The 23,119-nt window shown below is 38.5% G+C and overlaps 1 protein-coding gene across 4 annotated transcripts; it reads right to left on the bottom strand.

The window, feature by feature from the left end:
* tank (TRAF family member-associated NFKB activator) lies at nt 1–21,713 on the bottom strand. Of its 4 annotated transcripts, none has more exons than XM_061235307.1 (8): nt 21,523–21,713; nt 19,281–19,422; nt 18,561–18,672; nt 18,216–18,325; nt 12,018–12,085; nt 11,808–11,926; nt 10,619–10,989; nt 1–460 (listed from the first exon to the last, which is right to left on the bottom strand). In XM_061235307.1, the coding sequence occupies exons 2-8, from the start codon at nt 19,377–19,379 to the stop codon at nt 281–283; spliced, it is 1,059 nt and encodes a 352-aa protein (XP_061091291.1). In that variant the 5' UTR covers nt 19,380–19,422; nt 21,523–21,713; the 3' UTR covers nt 1–280. The 4 variants fall into 4 exon arrangements, with proteins under 4 accessions (XP_061091291.1, XP_061091294.1, XP_061091293.1 ...); XM_061235310.1 differs by having other exon boundaries at nt 12,018–12,087; nt 18,230–18,325; XM_061235309.1 differs by having other exon boundaries at nt 18,216–18,322.
* Between the last annotated feature and the right edge of the window lie 1,406 nt (nt 21,714–23,119).

The raw sequence follows: 23,119 nt of genomic DNA, 5'->3' as shown, positions 1-23,119 counted from the left end.
TAAAATTAATAAAAGCATGACTTTATTACACACAACCACTCAGGATTTTCTCCACACCGAGGCGACTTTACAATTTTTTTTTTTTAAAGACAAACACTAAAGTCATTCTACTCTTACAAAGAGACAAATTAAATATGTATACAGGAAGAAACTACTGATTCTTGTTTCAAGGCATAATGTGTTGGTAAATGTAAAAAGACGCACTACAAACGTTCGCAGGCCGTTACGAAGAGACGTGCAGTGCGTACCCTAAGTAAATCCATGGAAGACCTTGTGTCTGCTAGTGTCCGTTGGTTTCGCTGGAGAAGTGTGAATTAAGGTGGCTGTACAAGTTGGCAGAGGGAACAAGGGCATCGCAGAAAGCACAGTTACCGGGGCTCATTTTCTGGTGGGGGTCAGTGTTGCTGGGGGTCAGTGTCTCCAATCCTGTGGCCTCACACAGCTCTGGACTCCAGACAGGCTGTATGAGAGAGAAACATCTCGCTTAATACCTTTTTGGTTTTTTTTTGCCTTACATTCTCTCATTTGTGAAATTCTTATAAAATCCTAAAGCCTTTTATTGAAGGCACAGGAGCAGTGTCCCCACTTTGGAGTGAAACGTGTAATCCTCACACGAATCGCACTTACTGCTACATTGTGCACATGCATGTTCTTCCGTGTTCAATAATTTGCATTTCCATCATACGTTTGAGGAGTTAACATACATTTTCTGTTTTCCCATGCTCAATTTTGTCAGAGACCACAATTATGTCTCTACCAATGGGTCCATGCCTAATTTCTGTCAGCATAAATTCTGAAAAACACATTAAACATAAAGTTGTTACGTGTTGTGAAAACAGTTGCGTTTGCATAGGCATAGGACTTTTACTAACACCATTCAGCCCAATGGCCATTATAAAGGAATTTCTCCCAGGGCCTAAACCCACAACCTTGTGGTTATAGCCCCAGTTCCAATGCAAATATATCTTATGTTATAGCTACAATAGTCAAAGAAATTGGCTGGTAACATCCCATTTTGATACTGCATGATTCCAGTGTTTTTCTGCTGCCAGTTCACAAGAACAGTATGTCGCTTTTGTTTTTGGTGATGATCACATCCTTATGTCTTTGGAAGAGCCGTTCAGTGGCCTCTATAAGGTGCCCTGAGAAAAATGAACCAGTATATCAACCTGGAGACTGAAGATGGCAGTATAATTCCTGCAGCCATTTAAACAAATGGGCAGGCAGTCCAGTGGTGAGGCTGGAGCAGCATTCTCCCCCGCCCACTCACATATATTTGTGGAACAGTGTAGGCTGGTTAGAGTACACCACTTCACATAGTAACCACAATCAATTATCATTAACAGTATAGGTGAGGACACCGCATATTTCCTCAAGATGGAGCAAATATCAAATGTATGTGGTTGCTGTGTTATCCCATCCCGTCATCCCAACACCACTGTAATCTTCTCAACCGGGTATTTTACCTTTCCTGACCTTTTCTTTAATACCCTGATGTTCAAAAAGGTCTCTTTTCAATGAAAACGGTTTTGCCATTGCCTGTGTCAATCAAAGGCTTTTTTAATTATATGCATTATCAATACATTAATCTAAACTCAGCCAGATGCACACTGCACTAGCCCTTCCCAGCATTTGCACTACCTGCACACCCTTCCAGCCAATACGGGCTCATGTGATGAAATTCACATTTCAATGTTTTGCATGGGTTGCAGGCTCTACTGAGGTAGTGTCACATTGTGAGATTTGTGAATTTATTTGATAAGAGGTTTTAAGTATAGCTTATAGTAATCTGCCTTCTGAAACGGACAAATCTGAAGAATGAAGTGCTTCCACATAGAAAACCTACTTTGGTGTTAAGCAATAATATTTTACCCGCTAATTTAATATCCCCAGTCCTCTGCAAGTGGATACTGCCCACTTTTATGAATACAATGAGCAATGGCTACGAAGAAGGGTGCTAGCTGTTGAGTTTTAGACTGTACATTACACCAGCTCCCCATGGATCCAGCCGTCCAAAATCTCAGCTTCGCTTGTTTGCTCGGCGCATTTCTTCACAAGCAATATTGTAAATGAGATGGGAGTTGGTTTTCCTCCAAGCTACAACTAAAACCAGGAGCTGTACCACCTATACAAGGCCTGTAGCCAGGTTGTCTTGTCTGTGCTATATATAGCTTACAATGTTGAGCAAGCTTCACTAACTAACTAGCTTGTTGTGAAAGCACAAACTGAATAGAACGACCCTAAGATTTACCCCGCATGATTTCAAGCACAACTGCTGACTTGTTATTGACAAGTTATTAAGCAAGTTAATAAAATCCTGTATCCTTTGGGTCACAGAACATGCAAGGCTCTACTGTATGACAGGCTGCAATGAGCTAGTCAGCATTGCAGTGAGAAATACAGTAGTATGCTTCTGTGAAGGCCTGTGTGGGTCGGTCATCAATTGCCTACTTTTAGCCAATGGAGAAAGGGGATGGGAAATAGTTGATCTAAAATGTGCAGAGACAAGTGACGTTCCCAAATCAGAATACGATATTCAGAAAAGGACATCCAAATTTCTTTGATATCATTTGTATTCTGAGGCATATCTTTTCATCTACAAGAAAAAAGTGATATATTCGACTCAAAACAATGTGTTTTTCTTAACTAACTTCAGATGGGAGGGGGAAGGGTTGTATGATCTGCTCACTCCTTCTGAAAATTAAATGACCATCTGTACATTTGTTTATTTCATTATTGCTTCAATATCATTTTGGTTATTTACATTGCTGAAAACCGAATTTGCAAAGCAGCCAACAGCTTTTTAGATTGTTGAATTTGTATTTTCTATCTTCAGGCCAGCCATTGGTTTCCATTCATTCCATAAGGTATCGACTCGTATAGTTGCTTGAGATTAACCCATCATAGTGAAAATGACGTCCGAAAAGATAAAAAGAGGTAAATTTAAGTACACGTGGAGTATATTCAAAATTATTACATTCTCTGCACTTTGCTATCTGTCAGTCATAACACCACCACAGCAGAGTGCTTCTTTGCCTGAAATTAGGTTAGTCCATGGAGTGAAATTCAAGCCAGCCCGAGTCCTTAGTCCCGACATGATTGTTAGCAGCTATTTTTCATAACCTTCACAAATTTACTTTAGACACTCGAGAATAATTTAAAATGGAAGATAAAACTGCTTTATGGGACTGTAAATGTTTGTCAGAAGATGGTCACTGGGCTATTGAGGACATGGCCTAATTTCAATGAGTCATTTCTAATATTTGATGATTTTAATAACAACGGACAACTTAAATAAATTAAAGCTACATGCAAGCGATGTATTAAAAAATAAAGACAACTGTACATCTTAATTTAATCATAATCATTGCTTTAAAACGGTGCTTTAAAGATATTGATATTGCATTTTTGAAATTGTGGCTGTTGGGAACAAATCTCCCTTTATGCAGGAGCCAGTGGTATCAGTACAGTGCAACATTTGCTGATTTTTAAAACGGCAAAGAATCTGTGGACAGTATCCTCCCACAAGTGACACAGAGGTCTTCTATACAGACTGTCTGAGGAAAGAGAAGAGGCAAAACCATAATGCTTCTACAGACAATTTTAAGATTGTATCCTCTGGTGTATACTGATCAGCTACATTTAGAAAGCTCTTGCTATTACACAAATAGATGAGTCAAGTGGGGAATTTCAAAGGCAAGAAATATTTTTTTTTTTTGGGAAAAAACCCACACAATTCAGGATATCACCATCAATATAAGGATAGCAGTCAGTCTGTCCTGCCTTTTGCTTTAGAAAGCAGAATAGACAGGGTTGGATTACAATTCGACTCCCTATTCGATTCTCATCTTTATAACTTTTTTGTTTTGTTTTTTGGGGTGGAGGGGTTGTGTTGTCTTTGGGAACAACACATTTTTAACAACTATTTGTTTACTCTTATCACAAATATTCTCTTTTCAGGTTTCACCAAAAAGATCAGAAAAAAATGAACTAAGAATGACAGATTCTTCACTAAAACGACAATAACAAATCAACAGTTCTTCTGAAGGAAAATGAACTGTGACATTCCTCCGTTCTCTCCTGGCTTGCATTCCCTTGTTTAGCTCGAACGAAATGGTTTTGATGTTCATGGCTGGGAGGAGTAGGGTGCAGGGTGGCTGTTGCTGCTAGACAGTCTAAAACGGATATGTTAAAGAAATATTTGAAAATGTATATTTAAAAAAGTAGCTTATCTACTACGAGGCTGATAGTGACACAATAGTGTAATTATATGATGACGAGTCAGATTGAGTACTGGCAGCCAGAGAAGAGACAGTGTTATCTTTAGGCATGCTATCAAACACACTGCATTGTTTTAAATGGCTGTGCTGTGACTGTAACTTTCAGTTCCATCATACTGCCCATGTTTCCTTACTTGCAGACAACAGCCTTTCTGGAGACAAAGCGTTTAGCTGCGTTTCTACCAGTTTTGCTGAAAGGAACACAAACTTTTCAGCATTTTTTTCTCAAGGCCATAATGGTAGCTAGCTATATGGAAGTGGTAGAAATAGTGAAGAACAGATAGCAATGCAAGCAAAATGCTTCAGCAGCTGTCGATCTGTAGGGATGAGAGGTTTTATTCTGACTTAATAAACGTGATGATGCCTTTTTAAAAAATAATTAAAAAGTTAACATATGGAACCAAAAGTGGTTCAAAAGTTACCATTCTTGGTATCCAACCCTAGTAACAGATAGAGCAGTGAGCACTAAGGACTGATGGTGCCACCATCATTATCAATGGTTGTATACATTTTCTTCATACCCTAAAGAAATAGCTGTTAAGAGAGAACAAAACTATGGGACAAAGGTTATTTTACATTCTTTGTGCCACTTTATGCTGGAAAGTACTAGGGATGTACTAGGGAATTTCTTAACCGGTTAACGCTTTAAAAAATAAAATAAAATGAAAAAATACAGCATTATAACAGTAGCTATAATAATAATACTTTTTTTACGTTCATAAAAATGTTTTAAGACTATTCTATAGCAGGTAACTTTGTCTACTGATAGCCTATGTTGTTCCGTGCCATTCCTCAGGTTGTGTCATATTGTAACAATATCTGTTGTTCAGCGAGTATCCTATTGCTCAATATCTTACTACTGATGTATAGAACTGCCATTTTCATGAAATCACTCCTTGTCATTGTCATGCCTTTGAATATTTAGAGTTTGGAAATATTACTGGTGATAGACATATAGACATCCAGTCTTTTGTGCAACCATAAATCCCATAAAAGTCCTTTTTTGCCCAATTTTACTGTTGTGCAGTAATATTTCTAATTAATGTGCTTATACTGACTTTCATTGTTTTGGCTGTGGTCCAGCCCATTGCAGCAGCCTATTACGGGTTCAAAAAATAGATTTGTAATCGGTTAATCGGTTACATTTCAGCAGGTAAACGAAACATGAGCATACTGAAAAAGCCCATCCCTAGAAAGTACATAGAACAATAAATATAAATTACGCTAGGCCCCAGCACAGAAATGGTGGGAGTCAGTAATTTTAAATGAAAAGGAGGTACAAAAATGAATGGTTTTGTGGTAATTTTTAAACGTTTAAGTTTGCAGTGGTGTGGCCGAACTCAAACAACAAAAGAAAGGGAAGAGGCCAACTCAGGATATGCCCAAAAGAACAAACAAACCCCTGCACCAGCTGGTGGGGCTCCCCAGGGTAATTGCGATGGCCTTTACTTAGCATGCTGAAAACAGCAGGACTTGCATGGGATAACAAAACTCCTTAAACCACAGCAACGATATGATCTTGCATCAATTCCATCCTCTTGGGATGGTTGCTACAGTCTTTGGAGATGTTTTCTTGTTGTGGTTTTGTTAAACCCAAGCTAATATGGTACTTGTTTAACAACAAACAGGTGGAAAGGCTGGCTGGAGTTAACCATAACCGCATGTAAACTGACCAATTCATTTGAAAATATAAAGGTGTGCACCTATTTAAATAGTTTAAAAAATTGAAATCAATTTCCATTGTTGCTATTGAAATGGAAAATAGAAAATGGCACATCATTTATCCAAAGCCAAGGACACAGTCTAGCATCTGAAACAAATAGCCTACCAGTAAGCTATATCCAATACATGAGACTATATACATAATATGTATATCAATCATAATGTCTGGGACCCATCATTTATCAATTTGAAATTCGTAATAAAAAGTATATCACATTGTCACACTTTAATAAATGGTATTTTTATACATTTGGTTTCACAAGTTAGAAATGACAGCGGTGTTCATACATAGTTCCCCCATTTCAGGGCATCATAATGTTTGGGACACATGGCTTCACAGGTATTTCTAATTGCTCAGGTGTGTTTAATTGCCTCCTTAATGAGAGATCTCTCAGCACCTAGTCTTTCCATCACTTTTGGAAACTATTATAGCTGTTTATCAACATGAGGACCAAAGTTCTGCCAATAAAAGTCAGAGAAGCCATGTGTCCCAAACATTATGACGCCCTGAAATGGGGGGACTATGTCTAAACAACACCATCATTTCTACATGGTGAAACTAAAATGCATAAAAATACAGTAATTTAATAAAATCTGAGAACCCGCCCATCAACAACATGTTGTGTGATTCCAAATCTAAAATTGTAGCAAATCAGAGAAAAATCAAGACATAATGTGTCTTCATCTCAAACATTATGGAGGGCTCTGTAGCTGTGGCATGCGATTGCAATACATTCCATAGCCAGTTTGTGATGGTAGGTTTGCTTTAACTTTCAGAGAAACAAGGTTTTAAAAAACATTGGCAATAACAGTTAGCAACTTTCATATGATACAGCCCCATCAAAAAGCATTGGAACAGCAGGGTCAATTCCTTTGTTTTTGCTATACACTGAAAACAAGTTTGAGTTTGAGGTCAAAAGATGTACATGAGATGACAGATCCTAATTTCAGATTTTATTTCCTGGTATTTTCATCTAGATTTGTTAAATACCTTCGAACTTAGACAGGTGTTGCTTGTTGCCCCGATGTGTCCTGTTAGATTGACTGGTTGAACAATAAACAGTCTTCTCTAGGTTTTAGCCTTGGGTTTTGCCTGTGAAGACTGCATTTGTGTTAGAAAAGATAAACAAGTATGAAGACCTGAGAGCTGTCTTTGGGAGAAAAGCAAGCCATTTTCAAGATTAGAACAGGGGAACAATTGTACAAGCATTGGGGATAGCTTGTACAACAACTTGGAAGCTCTCAAAAAGAAAGAAATCGCAGGCGTACTGAGCAAAATGCATAAAACAGGTCGACCAAGGAAAACAACAGCAGTTGATGACAGAAACATTGTTAAAAGAAAAACAATCTCAAAGAAAAATCCCAAAACATCAGTCAGTGACATCTCAATCAATCTCCACAGGGCAGGGGTGAAGGTATCTCAATCAACCATTCAAAGAGGACTTAGAGAGCAGTAATATAGAGGATATACCACAAACGTTTTATGGACTGATGAGACCAAGATTAACCTTGGAAAGGCCTAAGTCTGGAGAAAGAAGGCATCCACTCATGATCCAAAACTCATCTATGAAGCACGGTGGAAGAAGTGTCATAGCTTGGGCCTGTGGAGTGGGCTCACTAATCTTTATTGATGATGTAACTCATTATGGTTGCAGCAGAAAGAATTCAGAAGTCTTCAAAAACATTCTGTCCATCAACTTAAGGAGAAATGCATCCAAAATAATTGGGAGGAACTTCATCATACAGCAAGGCAATGACCCAAAACACACTTCCAACAAAACAAAGGAAAATATTAGTAAGAAAAAGTTTTTAGACTGGCCAAGTCAAACACCAGACTTTAACCAAATGGAGCATGCATTTCACCTCCTGAAGAATAGAAGGGAGAAGCCCACTGAAACAAACAACAAATGAAAGAAGCTGCAGTAAAAGCCTGGAAAATCATCACAAAGGAATAATGCAACAGTTTGGTGATGTCAATGGGTCGTTGATTTGATGCAGTTATTGCAAGCAAGGGATATGCAACCAACTGTTAAGTGTTATTTACTTTAATGTACTTACTGTTCCAATACTTTTTATCACCTAAAAAAGATACCAAAGGTGCTAGGTTCTAAGTAGTTTAACACATCTTGGTGTAAATACTAGGAAATAAAAGCTGAAATTCTGAACTCTTGTTTCGTGTTCATCTTTTTATCTCAACCCCAAATATATTAAGTGTATTGAAAAAACAAAGGGATTGGCCTTGCTGTTCCAATACTTTCTGAAGGGACTGTATACCTCTATATTTTGCAGCAAGCATTGTACAGAAGTTTCTGTCAGTAGCTTCAAGCTACTGACAACGAAACAGGCAGAGTAACAACAGGGAACACAGAGTTCAATGATACACTGCACATGCAAGTATTTTTTTCGTGTAGATACAGTATTTGCACAAGAGACTGGCAGAGCTATCTGAGCTCATTAGCTCAAGTTCATTTCGGAAACTCACTGAATTGAAATGGAATTGACACCATCCCTTCTCATTAGGCCTGGTCTTGGTGAGAGAAGAGTGTTTTAAATCAGGCTCTGAATGCATTAATTTAGGATTTTAATTAAATTGAACTGAATAGTCTAAAGGCTGCTTGGCCACCCACCAGTGTAGAATTCTCATACGGGAATGCTTCCATACTGCCATCTATAACGCTCATTCTATTGCATCCTGAGATGAAGAGCACATGTAGTTAGAGGGAGTAAACGTGTACGCAGCAATGTTATTCAGGAGTACTTTCATAGTTTAAGACAAGGTAGCTACTTTACCCATAAGATATAAAAATTCAGTCATAAAACAATAAAACATCACATAGCAGTAATTGCTTATCATAATCGATATTAAGGTGTCTTAATTAAAAGTCCAACATGCAGGTGATGCTCCACAGCAACTAGAGGTTTTGTAACACATGATTCTGGGAACTTCAGGGTGTTTAAACATCAGTGAATCCATTTTTTGTTATTGCACTACTAGAGAACAGTTCAAGTATTGGCTTAGAGAGGAAAGGAGTGAACCATAGCTTAACTGCTGCCAGTCAAAAGTTTAGCATTTTTGGGCAGAGTGGGATCATGTGATTTGAGGGTACTATTTCAGTCATATGGGCAAAAAATATCACTTAGGATCTTGTGCTCCAAATCACATGGTGGAATGTCTCACATCGTAGACAGAGTATTTGAAAGGACATTGGATTTGGGCCTGAGAGATATTTAGCTGTAATTTAGCACTCATTTTTGCCAGGGGTTTACTCAGTGTAAATTTCACCCACATTTTGTTTGAGGAAATATCATTTCCCTGCACTGACCAAAAACTAGAAAAATTGGTTTTAGATTAATTACTGCTCACTGGTTTCACAAATCCTAATTCACAAATATCTCACTAGGATGGCACACGCAAAGGTATTGTTTATAGACTTTTATAGACCACCAATATTACATCCCTGGTGAAATATGAAATATGAATCTCTAATGTTCCTTCTTTTATATCCTGCCACAAGACAAACCTCAGACCTTCTTTCCTACACAGGTTTAGCTAACCAATTACAATGCCTGGGGCAAATGGGGAAATAGGGAAGCCTCCTTTGGTGTAATTCGCCATTAAAATAGTAGTTCAGTATTGCTGAAATGGAAACTGTAAAGCAACCTTTGTATCAAGATCCATTAAAATATAACTGCATATTTGTGACTGAAGCAATAATTTCATTGATGCCTAACTGAGATAGCTGCATGGTGATCATTGCAAGGCCGTTCGTCTTGCAATTTACATGCAGTCTAGCATAACGCAAACAAAGATCTTGAACAATTCTACTACATTCCATCATTAACATGTCCAATTATCTTTTCATGACAGGGGAGAATTTAACACATTATTATCAAAGAAATTGTCAATGACCTAACCCCTAGGTCCACGCTGTTCAAAGGTTAAACACCGTCTCACGTTTCCTTTCTCATTGTTACCTTTATAGCAGTACCTCTGATTTAGTGCAAGTTGGAAAGTAACCGAAACGGCTGCATTTTTCCATGAGGGGTTTGTGAGTTTCGATACGGGGAGCTAGTGGAGAGGAAACGCACTCTGAAACACGACGGCACTGGGAAAAGAACAAGCGAGGGAGAAAGAACGAACATGTAATGTAATAGAATGTGTGTTTCACAGCTCCCCAGGCCCATGACAAGTTATGAATGAAGCAGCATAATTAAGTTTGTTAAGATTGGGCTCAGACACAAAAAAGATATTCAAGAACGCAAAACATATCTGGGATTTGCATCCGTGGTTCCAGGGTGTTTTTCAGATCTCTGCAGTAGTAAGCAGACTATATCCGAGAACCTATTAACAGCATCTTTTTATTAAATATATCTTGGTGCAGATTCCATTTTAATGCGAATCAAGACTGGGATATTTCTGGGATATTTCTCACCTTTGCCCAACCCCTCCCCCCCATGGTTTTTATATTATTCCTTTCTTTAAAAAGTTATCTCATTCATTGAAATTAAAATAGGATCCAACAGATATTTGACGGACAGGTGTAAAAGACAGATCCCTAACACTTTATTTGCACACCACATACGACACACAAAGGAAGCACACGCTTCACGCTTACCTTCTGGGGACCTCGAATACTGTCCGGGTTGAGCGGACCGGAGGGGGACCCGGGCACGAGGAGAGGGTACGGAAACCTGTCGTCCGGATCATCGGCCACCGCGGCCTTCCCTTCCCTCCCCATGACCGCCTTCAGGTGCTTCTCTGGGGCGCTGTTGAGGAACTCGTACTCGCTGTCCGCGGCTGGCGGGAACTTGACGCACAGCTTGGCAAGGGAGTCAAACTCCCTGTCCTCAGGGCTGGCTCCCCGGGAGGCCAGGGAGGCGCCGGCGGGATCGTCGGCCGTCTCGGCCCGGATGGAGGACGAGAAGGGCCCCTCGGCCCGCTCCGCCGTCACGTCCGTGCACTGGATGGGCATGGAGAACTGCTGATCTGAGCGACAGGCAGAGAAAGCTCACCTTCACTCACGAGGGCTTTTGCCACCACAGCGAGACAAACCAGAGGTCGGGACAGACCCAAGCTTTTCGGCCTGGAATTAAGCGCCAGCCTCAATATCAGCCTCAATGCGCAAAGTGTTACGGTTTTATTTTGGTATGTGTTGTCATTTACTTAAGGGATGAAACTCAAAATATTGTGTAAGACACTGAAGAGAAACATAATTCAAGTGAAAAGACATTGAATGCTTGTGAAAAAGATTAAGGTGTCAGTAAATGGGGGAATACGTGCATCTCAAAATATACATGTTTTTTTTGGGTTTTTTTGGGTTTGTTTCTACATTAAAATTATCTTATGACTCCGTATTCATGGAACAATTGTTTATGAACAAGGAGAACATTCCCCTGAGTAATTACTGTTGACCAACCAACATAGTACAACTTCGCAATTCAGATAATTAAACATATTTACTTCAGTATTCTATTTTAATACAGGTTAAGGGACATAGTTCAACGGAGCAATATAGCACCAAATAAACTGTTGTGATTCAGGTGTTGTTCTGCTCAGGAGATAAGAGTGTTTCAAGCACAGCAAAAAAGCAAAAATATATTATTATTTTCATCATGTTATGACAATTTGAAGTAATTGTAACTGAACCTTTTCTCTCCCTCGTAATTAAATTAGCGTCAGATTTGGTTTGCATTCAGGTTAAGTAGACGTTCATCCTTAGCAGGCTATTACCGCAAGTCAGTGCAAAGCAGTTCTTGAAGGCCTTAAGTGACTTCAAATTAAATAAGGAAAAGCTGCAAAATTACCATTCGCTGGATTGTTTCCTGAACATATTTTTCTCAGATGATCCTTCTGTTTTTTAGCTAATGTCCGGATCAGGGCGAATTTCCCCTGAAGTTCCAGAAACGCATCGAGAACATCTTTACTGAGAGGAAGAGAGCAGAAGTTAGACAATAGTTTGCAGAGAAAACTTTAAGGAAGCGATTGTTGCCGAGGTCCCAGGGAGAAGCACATACTTCTCTGTGCGACTGGACCTGGGTAGCGTGTGTGGTGACACTGCTGCAGCTTCCAAGCAGTCGTTCCCCTAAAGAGAAATAACATTTTGAGGTAAACACCAAGGAATTCATCAGGTGAGGGTATGGTATAAACGTTCAGACCTCAATGACTTAATTGAATACAAGTGAATAATGCCCCAGTACATGTTTCATGTCAATAAATATATTTTACAAACAGGTGTATCTGTACAATTCATGCAAGTACTTTAGTGTATTACATCTGAATATATGTAAGACTGGTTTCATGTTATGAAAATAAAAAAGTGAAGGAAGTGCAAGGGCACATGAATAAATGTAAATACTAACAATACTTCCAAAGCTTACTGTGCATATGTCTGGTACGCACATAATCTCCAAAATGCCCAAGCCTAAAAAAATCTCACTGCTGCACAGAACGCGGTGTTTCGGTCTGACTTTCATCTGACAGGGCAGATGTTGTACTAGAGTGCCACCTACTGACCAAAATTATGTATTTTGTGAGAGGCACACATACGCTACAGTATCATCATTACATTTCATTCCTGAATTAGGTTTGAACGCTTCTTGACTGTGACATGTGTGATAAATGGCATGAACATTCTGTGAACTCCACACCTGATAACTGCTACTGTAAGAAATATGACCCCTGAGAAAAAGACCCAACATGGCATAATAAGGAAGAATATATAAAATAATATAAATATACATAGTAAAAATTCAACTCCACAGTGCAAACCCTCATTAGACTGTATAGACCTTTTCACTTCATACACTATACACTCAGTGAGCACTTTATTAGGTATTTATTAGACTTGTTTTTTAATTATTGGTCTTCTGCTGCTGTAGCCTATCCACTTAGAGGTTTGATGTGTTGGGTGTCCAGTGATGCTCTTCTGCATACCAATGTTATAATGTTTGGTTATTTGCATTATTGTCACCTTCCTGAGTTTTGACCAGTTGGGCCCTTCTCTAACCTCTCATTAACAATGCATTTTGCCCACAGAACTGCTGCTCACTGGATGTTTTTTGCTTTTAGCACCATTCTCTGCAAGCTCTAGAGACTGTTGTGCATACAAATCCCAGGAGAACAGCAGTTTCTGACATATTCAAACCACCCTGTCTGGCGCCAAACAATTATTTCACAGTCAAAGTCACTCAAATCTAATTTCACAAAGATCAAATGTCTTCCCCATTCTGATATTTGATCTGAAATACAGCTGAACCTCTTGACCATGTCTGCATGCTTGTATGCATTTAGTTGCTGCCACATGATTAGCTGATTAAATATTTGCATTAACAAGCTGGTGTACAGGTCTACCTAATAAAGTGCTCAGTGAGTGTATACTGGAGCTCAGGGGAACGCACAGGATCTGAGCTTTAGGACTTGTGCTGTCAGTAATAAAAAGTAATGGTAATAATAGATACCTCAACAACAGCAATAATAATGAGAAGAAAATAAGCACCACAAACCAACGGTAGTGAAAACAATATCATATATACAGTTGGCTCCAGAATGATTAGAAACTAGATTTCACCGAAATCTAGGTTTCATATGTATTGGCACCCCTGGTTTAGTACTTCACCTCTGGAATTTTACATGGAATCTTCTCATGTAATGCTGTATCTGACCGAAACCTTAAATTTTACTATCATTTGGTGTCATTCAGTAATTTAAATTATGAATGAACGAAGGTGCTGTGGTCAGATGAGGCAAAAGAAAATTACGTTTTGGTCAGATACTGCATCAGCATTTTTTGGCACCTCATACCCACGGTGAAATATGGCAGTGGGTCAGTGATGTTTTGTGGCTGTTTTAATTCCAGAGGTCCATGGGCACTGGTTAAGATCAGGCCGAGACTTGAGAGTGTCGGTGGACAGTGTCCAGCAAGACAATGACCCAAAGCATACCTCAAAAACACAGAAATGGTTCCATGACAACACAATGTCCTGCAGTAGCTATCTCAGGTGCCAGACCCCAAATGTTTTCCTTAACCTTGCCAAGCATTACAGGAAAGGCTCCATGTTGTTATCCTTGCCAGAGGTGGATGAACCAAGTAGTAAACTAGGGTTGCCAATAATTATGAAAACTTGATTTTGGTTAAATTCATTTTTTATTAAATGAATCTTTGATTTTGGTTGGTTCCATTAAAACATTAATAAAGTACAGTATTTTTCACATATTGGCATTTTGAGTTTATCTCAATAATTATATTGTGCTTATGTTTGTGCACTGTCAGATAGGGGAGACGATACTTCTGGAGCTCACTATACAGTCCCCTCTAAATGTATTGGAACAGCAATTCTTTTTTTTTTTTTGCTAGATACTGAGTTTGAGGTCAAACGATGTACACGAGATGACAGATTTGAATTTCAGCTTTTATTTTCTGGTATTTTTATCTAGATTTGTTAAACAACTTATCACCTTTTATATCAGACCACCCAATTTTTAGGTGAGAAAAAGTATTAGAACATGTGACTGACAGGTGATTCTTGTTGCCCAGCAGTCCTGTTGATTGGTTAAACAATAAATTGCTCTGAATGGTTTTAGCCTTGGGTTTTGCCTGTGAAGACTGCATTTGTGTTAGAAAAGATAAACCAACATGAAGACCAGAGAGTTGTGTTTGGGACAAAAGCAAGCCATTTTGAAGCTTGGAAAAGCTTGGAAGCAATCAAAGCCATTGCTTTGGAATGTTCCGAAAAAGAAAGAAACCACCGCCGTACTGGGCAACAAACATTGAACAGGTCAACCAAGGAAAACAACAGCAGTGGTGACAAAAACAGTGAGAGCTGTTAAGAAAGATCCCAAAACATCAGTCAGTGACATCTCAATCAATCTCCACAGGGCAGGTGTGAAGGTATCTCATTCAACCATTCGAAGAAGAGAGCAGCAATATAGAGGCTGTACCATAAGATGCAAACCACTCATCAGTAGTAAGAATCGGAAGGCGAGATTAAAATTTGCAAAGAAGTACAGAGATGAGCCACAACAGTTCTGGAACAAAGTTTTATGGACTGATGAGACCAAGCTTAACCTCTACCAAAGTGATGGAAAGGCCAAAGTGTGGAGAAAGAGGGGATCTGTTCATGATCCAAAACATACAAGCTCATCTGTGAAGCACGGTAGAGGAAGTGTCATGGCTTGCTTCTGGAGTGGGCTCACTAATCTTTATTTATAATGTAACTCATGATGGTACAGTGCTCTGCGTAAATGAGTACACCCCCTTTGAAAAGTAACATTTTAAACAATATCTCAATGAACACAAAAACAATTTCCAAAATGTTGACAAGACCAAGTTTGATATAACATCTGTTTAACTTATAACATGAAAGCAAGGTTAATAATACAACTTAGATTCCACATTTTTCAGTTTTACTCAAATAAGGGCGATGCAAAAATGAGTACACCCCACAACAAAAACTACTACATCTAGTACTTTGTATGGCCCCCATGATTTTTAATGACAGCACCTTCTAGTCTTCTAGGCATGGAATGAACATTTTGCTACATCGATCTTTTTCCATTCTTCAAGAATGACCTCTTTTAGAGACTGGATGCTGGATGGAGAGTGATGCTCAACATGTCTCTTCAGAATTCCCCACAGGTGTTCAATTGGGTTCAGATCAGGAGACATACTTGGCCACTGAATCACTTTCACCCTTTTCTTCTTCAGAATTCCAACAGTGGCCTTAGATGTGCGTTTAGGATCATTGTCATGTTGGAAAAGTGCATGACGACCAAGGGCACGGAGTGATGGTAGCATCTTCTCTTTCAGTATAGAGCAATACCTCTGTGAATTCATGATGCCATGAATGAAATGCAGCTCCCCGACACCAGCAGCACTCATGCAACCCCACATAAGGACACTGCCACCACCATGTTTCACTGTAGGCACCATGCATTTTTCTTTGTATTCCTCACCTTTGCGAAGCCATACAGTTTTGAAGCCATCAGTTCCAAAAACATTTATCTTGGTCTCATCACTCCAGAGTATAGAGTCCCAGTAGTCTTCATCTTTGTCAGCATGGGCCCTGGCAAACTCTAGGCGGGCTTTTTTGTGCCTGGGCTTTAGGAGAGGCTTCCTTCATGGACGGCACCCACGCATGCCATTCCTCTGCAGTGTACGCCGTATTGTGTCACGAGAAATAGTCACCCCAGTTTGGCTTTCTACTTCCTTAGATAACTGCAGTGAACTTGCATGCCGATTTTCTTCGACCCTTCTCATCAGAAGACGCTGCTGTCGAGGTGGTAACTTCCATGGACGGCCTGGACGTCTCTGTGAGATGGTTGCAGTTCCATCTTTTTTACATTTTTGTATCACTTTTGCTATAGTATTCTGACTGATAAGTAAAGCTTTGCTGATCTTCTTGTAGCCTTCACCTTTGCGGTGTAAAGAAATTATTTTCTTTCTCAGGTCTCTCGACATTTCTCTTCCATGTGGTGCCATTGCTAACAACATGAAATGGGAAGGGAAGTAACACCCTTTTATAGTCAACAGTCTGCTGGACACCCGTGTAATGAATAATTAGACTCACCTGTGGTTCATTATTGTTAAATTAGACATTTGTAGTCTAAAATTTAGCTTTGCTCCAGAGACTTTCAGTGGGGTGTATTCATTTTTGCATCACCCTAATTTGAGTAAAACTGAAAATTTTGTTATAAGTTATGTTATTAACCTTACTTTCATGTTATAAGTTAAACAGATGTTATATCAAACTTAGTCTTGTCAACATTTTGGAAATTGTTTTTGTGTTCATTGAGATATTGTTTAAAATGTTACTTTTCGAAGGGGGTGTACTCATTTACACTGAGCACTGTAGCAGCAGGATGAATTTAGAAGTCTACAAAAACATTCTGTCTGCCAACTTACAGAGAAATATGTCCAAACTAATTGGGAGGAATTCATCATGCAGCAAAACAATGACAGAAAACACACTGCCGACATAACAAAGGGTCCTTTGGGAGAAAAAGTGGAAGGTCAATCTAGGCTAAGTCAATTACCAGATCTTACCCCAATTGTGCATGCATTTCACCACCTGAAGAGGAGATTGAAGGGAAAAACAAACAACAACTGAAAAAGACTGCAGTAATAGCCAGGAAAAGCCTCACAAAAGAAGAAAGGAAAAGTTTGGTGATGTCAATGGGTCGCAGGCTTGATGCAGTTTTTGCAACCAAGGGATATGCTACCAAATATTATGTGTTATTTACTTTCATTTACTTAAATACTCTCTGTTCCAATACTTTTGCTCACCTAAAACTTGGGTGGTCTGATATAAAAGGTGATATGTTCTAGGAAGTTTAAAAAATCTAGGTGTAAATACCAGGATATAAAAGCTGAAATTCTTAACTCTTGTCTCATGTTCATCTTTTCATCTCAACCCCAAATGTATTCAGTGTATTGCAAAAACAAAGGAATTGACCTTGCTGTTCCAATACCTTTATATATATATATATAAAAAGTTTAGTGAACTAGTAAGCACTATAAATAAAGATTTATTAACAGAGTGTACACCATATACAGTAAATGAATAGGCAAGACAAAAAAAGCCATCATCGCACACAGCCATAAAGAGGAACCATATATTGTGGAGTGCTAGGGAAGGGGTACCAAGCTACTGAACAGGAGGGGGCCTGCACTGCATGAAGCTGGGCTGTTTGGACAGTTCTAAAACAGCACTGGAGAAACAGATTTTATCATCACCATAAAATCACTGGGTAACACTTTACAATAAGGTTCCATGAACTGGGCATGGACTAATGTAGTTGTTAACTAACTACTTCTGAGAAGTTAATCTGTAGAGCTCTGTTAATGGATGTGTACATCATTAATTCATGATAACAACTACATCAGTTATTGCCAATTCTTGGAAAATGTAACGGTAATGTATTTGTTAATGGTAAACTAATTATAGGTTCATCATATGGTTTGCTAATGTATAAATATCAAGTCAGTTGTATGTTAGTCAGTTAAATGTATTAAGTAATTACTAGTTAATTTCATGCGTAAGTAATGTATTTGTCCATCATTAATAACTACATTAATTAATGCCAATTTATTAACCTTACTGTAAAGTGTGACCAATCCATTTCCCAGGAACACTGCAAAAACTGAATGAGAACCACTAGCAGTGGAAAACATACTGTAGACTACTGTCACACAGAATGTGGCTGAGACATCAAACCTGTTTTCTTCCCTGGGAGATGCATGGCATCTTGTCAAGGTGCTGATCAGAGGCTGATAAAGGTTCTACTTCCTGTTTCCTGAGACCTGGTTCACAACTTTCCCCCTCTTCTGAGAAACAAAAGCATCAAACAGCCCCCATCAAAAAAAAATGAGCGCATATTGTCGCAACTACAAATTTTCTGTAGCAGAGCTGGTTAAAATGAGAAATATTGTTAAATATTGATTGCCAACATTGCTTTGTTGTACCATACAAAAATAACAAATGGGCCACTCAATGCCATATAAATCAAACAGAATAGTCTGTTTAGCTGAAAGTTCTGAATAGAAATGAGTTCATACTAACCTGAAGTATGCTTTGTTGCCAAACTCAACTGAGTTTTAAGTTGAACAATTAACAGATTTTGGTCCTCTATCTTTTGTTCAAGTTGTTTGGTGTACTTTTCATAATATTCTTTCTGCAATGCACAAAAAGAGACATCTGTGAAATAACAGTTTGGAATATAAATCGCATTACCATAAATACAATCTTTCAATGACAGTAACCAGCTCAGCTGCTATAGGCTACAATTCTGTAACTTCCTCTTAGGTGTCTGAGGCGAATTGAGGCTGGGCCTGGTGTTTACTTGGATGAGACATCTGGAGCGGAAACAAATACCCCTAACCAAACCACACAAACAATGCACAAATAAATTAGTTCCTCAGTGTAGTGGTTAACCAATGGTCATTAAAGATCCTACTTAATACTAAACTATTGGTGTCCTACAAAAGTATACCCATTTAGGTTTAACTTAAAAGATAGAGGAAGTGTGCTTGATGATCTATGGATTTCAGCTCCCATCAGCCACATTGTGAACCACTGGCACAGTAGGCCTTTTGAATGTTCTTGTATGGTTCCTTGACAAAAAAATACAGTACATCGCCCGCTTGGGTGCCATGTCACAGTATTGGTTGTATAAACACAGTGCTCCCTATATTATTATTAAAGTGCTCTGAGACTGTACAGAAATTATATGCATTGTTATTATTGTTAGTTGCTTCCTCAAACGATGGTCTACACTTTTACCTTTTGCTTGAGTTCCTTTTCAGCACTATATTTTTCAATAGAGGCTTGTCGATAGGCTTCGTAGGCTTTATGAAGCTGGTCTCCCATATTCCTCTCCATGCTTTGCGCTTCAGTATCATTACTGACACAGCCGACATGAGCCCTGCATTCAGAAACAGTACCAGTTATGCCAGAGCTTCTACCGTTCTACACCAGTGTGTTTTAGAGATGATCTCCTGCATACCATGGTTGTAACTAAGTCATTTGAGTTATGTCGCCTTCCTGTCAGCCTGACCATTCTCCTCAGATCTCTCTCATGAACAAGGCATTTTGGGCCACCAAACTGCTGCTCAACAACTGAACTTCTTGCTGCATGCTTTTATGCATTGAGTTGCTGCTATACAATTGGCTGATTAGATATTTGCAGCAAGAAGCTGGTGTACTGATGTACCTAATAATGTGGTCACTAACACACACACACACACACACACACACACACATATACACACACACACACGCACACACAAATTTTTCAAAATTGTTCCTTCCCAACCATTGATAAACATAACATAGCTAGCTGTTCACTTGCAAGGTTATTATAAGGATACAAACAATCAATTTGATCTGAAGTTTCAACAAAAAAACTTTCATTTAGTGTTACCTGATAATGTTCTTACATTTAATTCCTAGAAAAGGGGTCTTAGAGGGAGGCACCACAAGTGAAAGGGGCAATTTTGGCTGGATTGGTACATTTTTCAGCAACTACTGTTTTTTCATAAGATATATTAACCAATGATCAGGAACAGGTTTAAGTAGTTCATTTAGAATGCTTTTATACCAGCTGTGTCAAGTAAACTAAGCATAAAAAAAAAAAATAATAATGGGCATTTCCTAAATATTCCTGTACAAAAAACTATTATTTTTAAACTTAAAAATATATAAAATATATACTTGATGTAGCTACCATATTTTACTTGTTACTTCTTAGCCAAAATATCTGGGGAATTACAGAGGTTTTTTCAAAAATATATTTTCTCATATCTATTTTATGGGGTATTTTAAGAAGAAAATTGCAAAATATCTGAATTATACATATGCATGTTTTTAAATAATTCATCAATAAATTTGAAAAACCCCTGTGTAATTCCCCAGCTATTGAGTCATTCATCACATTGAAAAATAAAAAAGAACTCTATTGAGACAAAACTATTCTATTGAGACTTGAATGTGAATTTGACATTATAGTGATTGACATCAGAAATAAAATATGTAGAAAGCTAAAAATGATATATCCTAGTGCTCTGCATCCTGTGATAGATGATCTGCTGAAAATACACATGACTATAAAGCCCATCTTGAAAATGCTTTTAGAAACTAAATAAATCAAATATGTCAACTATAAAGCTACATGATGGATGTGCTTGTTAACATCTGCAAAATATTCTTAAATCTGAGACCAAATCAACGAACACAACCAATGGGAAGCACATGCTAGAAGTATCACCGAACTACATAATTAAACAAAAAGACAATGTAATGTAATGTAAGAATGATGTACAAATAACTTTACACTAATCTTGTGGAGTTAAAGATGTGTATAATAGAGAAAATATCACAGGATACAAACAGCAAATTGGGCTAGGTTATGTACATCACTTCATCATAGTATTCTGGCGAAGTTCAGTATGTTAAGGTTACAAACCAACCAGGAAGCCACTCAACAATTCTTATCATGTAAACAACTTTATCCTATTCTGTTGCCTACATTCTGAATACTGTACCGTTAACATGGTTCATTTATAAAACTAATTTCATCAACTGAGCGCACTAGAATTTGAACATGTAATATTAATAAAAATGTTCAAAGGTAGGGCCTTACCTTGATGTCCTGTAATACAAATGCAACCCTATAGTTAGCCTAGCAAGCAAGCGACTAGTTAGCTAGCTACACACCATCAATACCTTAAAGCTAATAACATTGCTAACTAGCTAGCTAACAAACTCTATACAACTGTTCTAACTTTAGTAACTACCAAGTCAAATATTGAACCAAATAATCTTAAATACATACTAACTGTATTAAAAATGTACAAACGTGAAGTTTCGTTTTCTGGAGTCGATATGCGTTATAGCCCAATGCTTTCAAGTAGTGTTAGCTAGCTAAATTAGAATGCTTCTAGCTCAGTTGCCGGCTCACCTAACTTTGCTAACTTACAGTAAATGGGAAGACTAGCCAGCTGTAGCTAGGCTAACGATATCTTACCTTAAATCGAAAACTCTCAACAAGATCTACATTTATTCTGTTTTTTTGACACTGCGACACGTTTTGATTCTTCAAGTTCAACTTTTTTTGACACAAGCGGGAGAGGAAACAGTATTTCGTTCAAATGTATATTTTACATGTTTATAATGCGTTGGGAACTTCCCACGGGGAATCCCCCTTACGCCGTTGACTTCCGCCTTGCTGGAGCCTGACCAATCAACATTTTAGTAGCATGCTCAAGCTTGAGAGGTCGTCGTCTGAGCAGAGGGACTTCTGAAGAACCTGTCAAACCAACTGCCATTGTACAGCAAATAATGTTTATTATTTTTATGTACATTCTCATTCAAAGTAATATTGAGTAAACGAAAACGACTCGCACACTACTAAATGTAAAATTGACACATGCCAACATTTCTATAAAAAAATTACTTGCATGCATTAAGTTTGCATTAAGCTGTACAAATGTCTTGCTAAAGTGGACCAGTGCAAGCTATTAAAAACATGTCTATTCAATGGATTTCAGATTTACAAGTCTATGCCATTCCCAAACAATAAAGCAGTCATTACCTAATTAATAAAACAGCTGTTTGGTCATTTAAATAGGCAGATCTTAAATAGGCATATCTGTAAGAATTTGCAACATTTCCGTTGAAGGAACACATAGACTATTTGTTGATTTTAAAAACACACAACACATTTAGACAGAAATACAGGTACATTTCTGTGAAATATATCCAAAGAGAAAGTTGCAGTTCTAGCTCCTGTGCAGGTTTTTGCAATTACTCTGGTTCAAATAACTAATTACAAAACATCCTTAATGGATTAAGACTACAGTGATCTCTTTCATATATGGACACAAAACAGTTTTCATGTGTTATTTATGAGCTCATTTTAAAACTAGAGATGTGCATTTCATGAAGAAAATGCAGTGTGATTGCAGCAAATCGGTGGACTATTGCTACTACTGCTAATACTCTGGTTTTGGTAGGTGGTTGCTAGGGTGTTGTTAGGTGGTTGCTTGGTGGTTGCTAGGGTATTGTTAAGGTGTTGCTCGGTGGTTGGTAGGTGGTTGCTATGGTGTTGCTAGGTGGTTGCTAAGGTGTTACTAGGTGTTTGCTAAGGCAATGCTAGGTGGTTTCTATGGTGTTGCTAGGTGGTTGCTAGGGTGCTGCTAGGTAGTTGCTAAGGTATTGCTTGGTGTTTGCTAGGGTGTTGCTAGGTGGTTGCTAAGGTGTTACTAGGTGGTTGCTAGGTCATTGCTATGGAGTTGCTAGGTGGTTTCTCAGGTGTTATTAGGTGGTTGCTAAAGCGATGCTAGGTGGTTTTGATGGTGATACTAGGTGGTTGCATTAATGGCAGATGCCTTATCCAGAGCGACGTACAGTTGATTAGATTAAGCAGGAGACAATCCTCCCCTGGAGCAATGCAGGGTTAAGGGCCTTGTTCAAGGGCCTAACGGCTGTACGGATCTTATTGTGGCTACACTGGGGATTGAACCACAAACCTTGCACGTCCCAGTCATGTACCTTAACCACTACGCTACAGGCCACCCTGGTTGTTGCGAGGGCACTGAAGGAGATGAGGTGTTACTATATAA

Source organism: Conger conger, chromosome 3 (assembly GCF_963514075.1).
Source record: "Conger conger chromosome 3, fConCon1.1, whole genome shotgun sequence".
NCBI lineage: Eukaryota > Metazoa > Chordata > Actinopteri > Anguilliformes > Congridae > Conger > Conger conger.
Note: the sequence above shows the minus strand (reverse complement) of the source record. Positions and strands in the feature narration are given on the sequence as shown.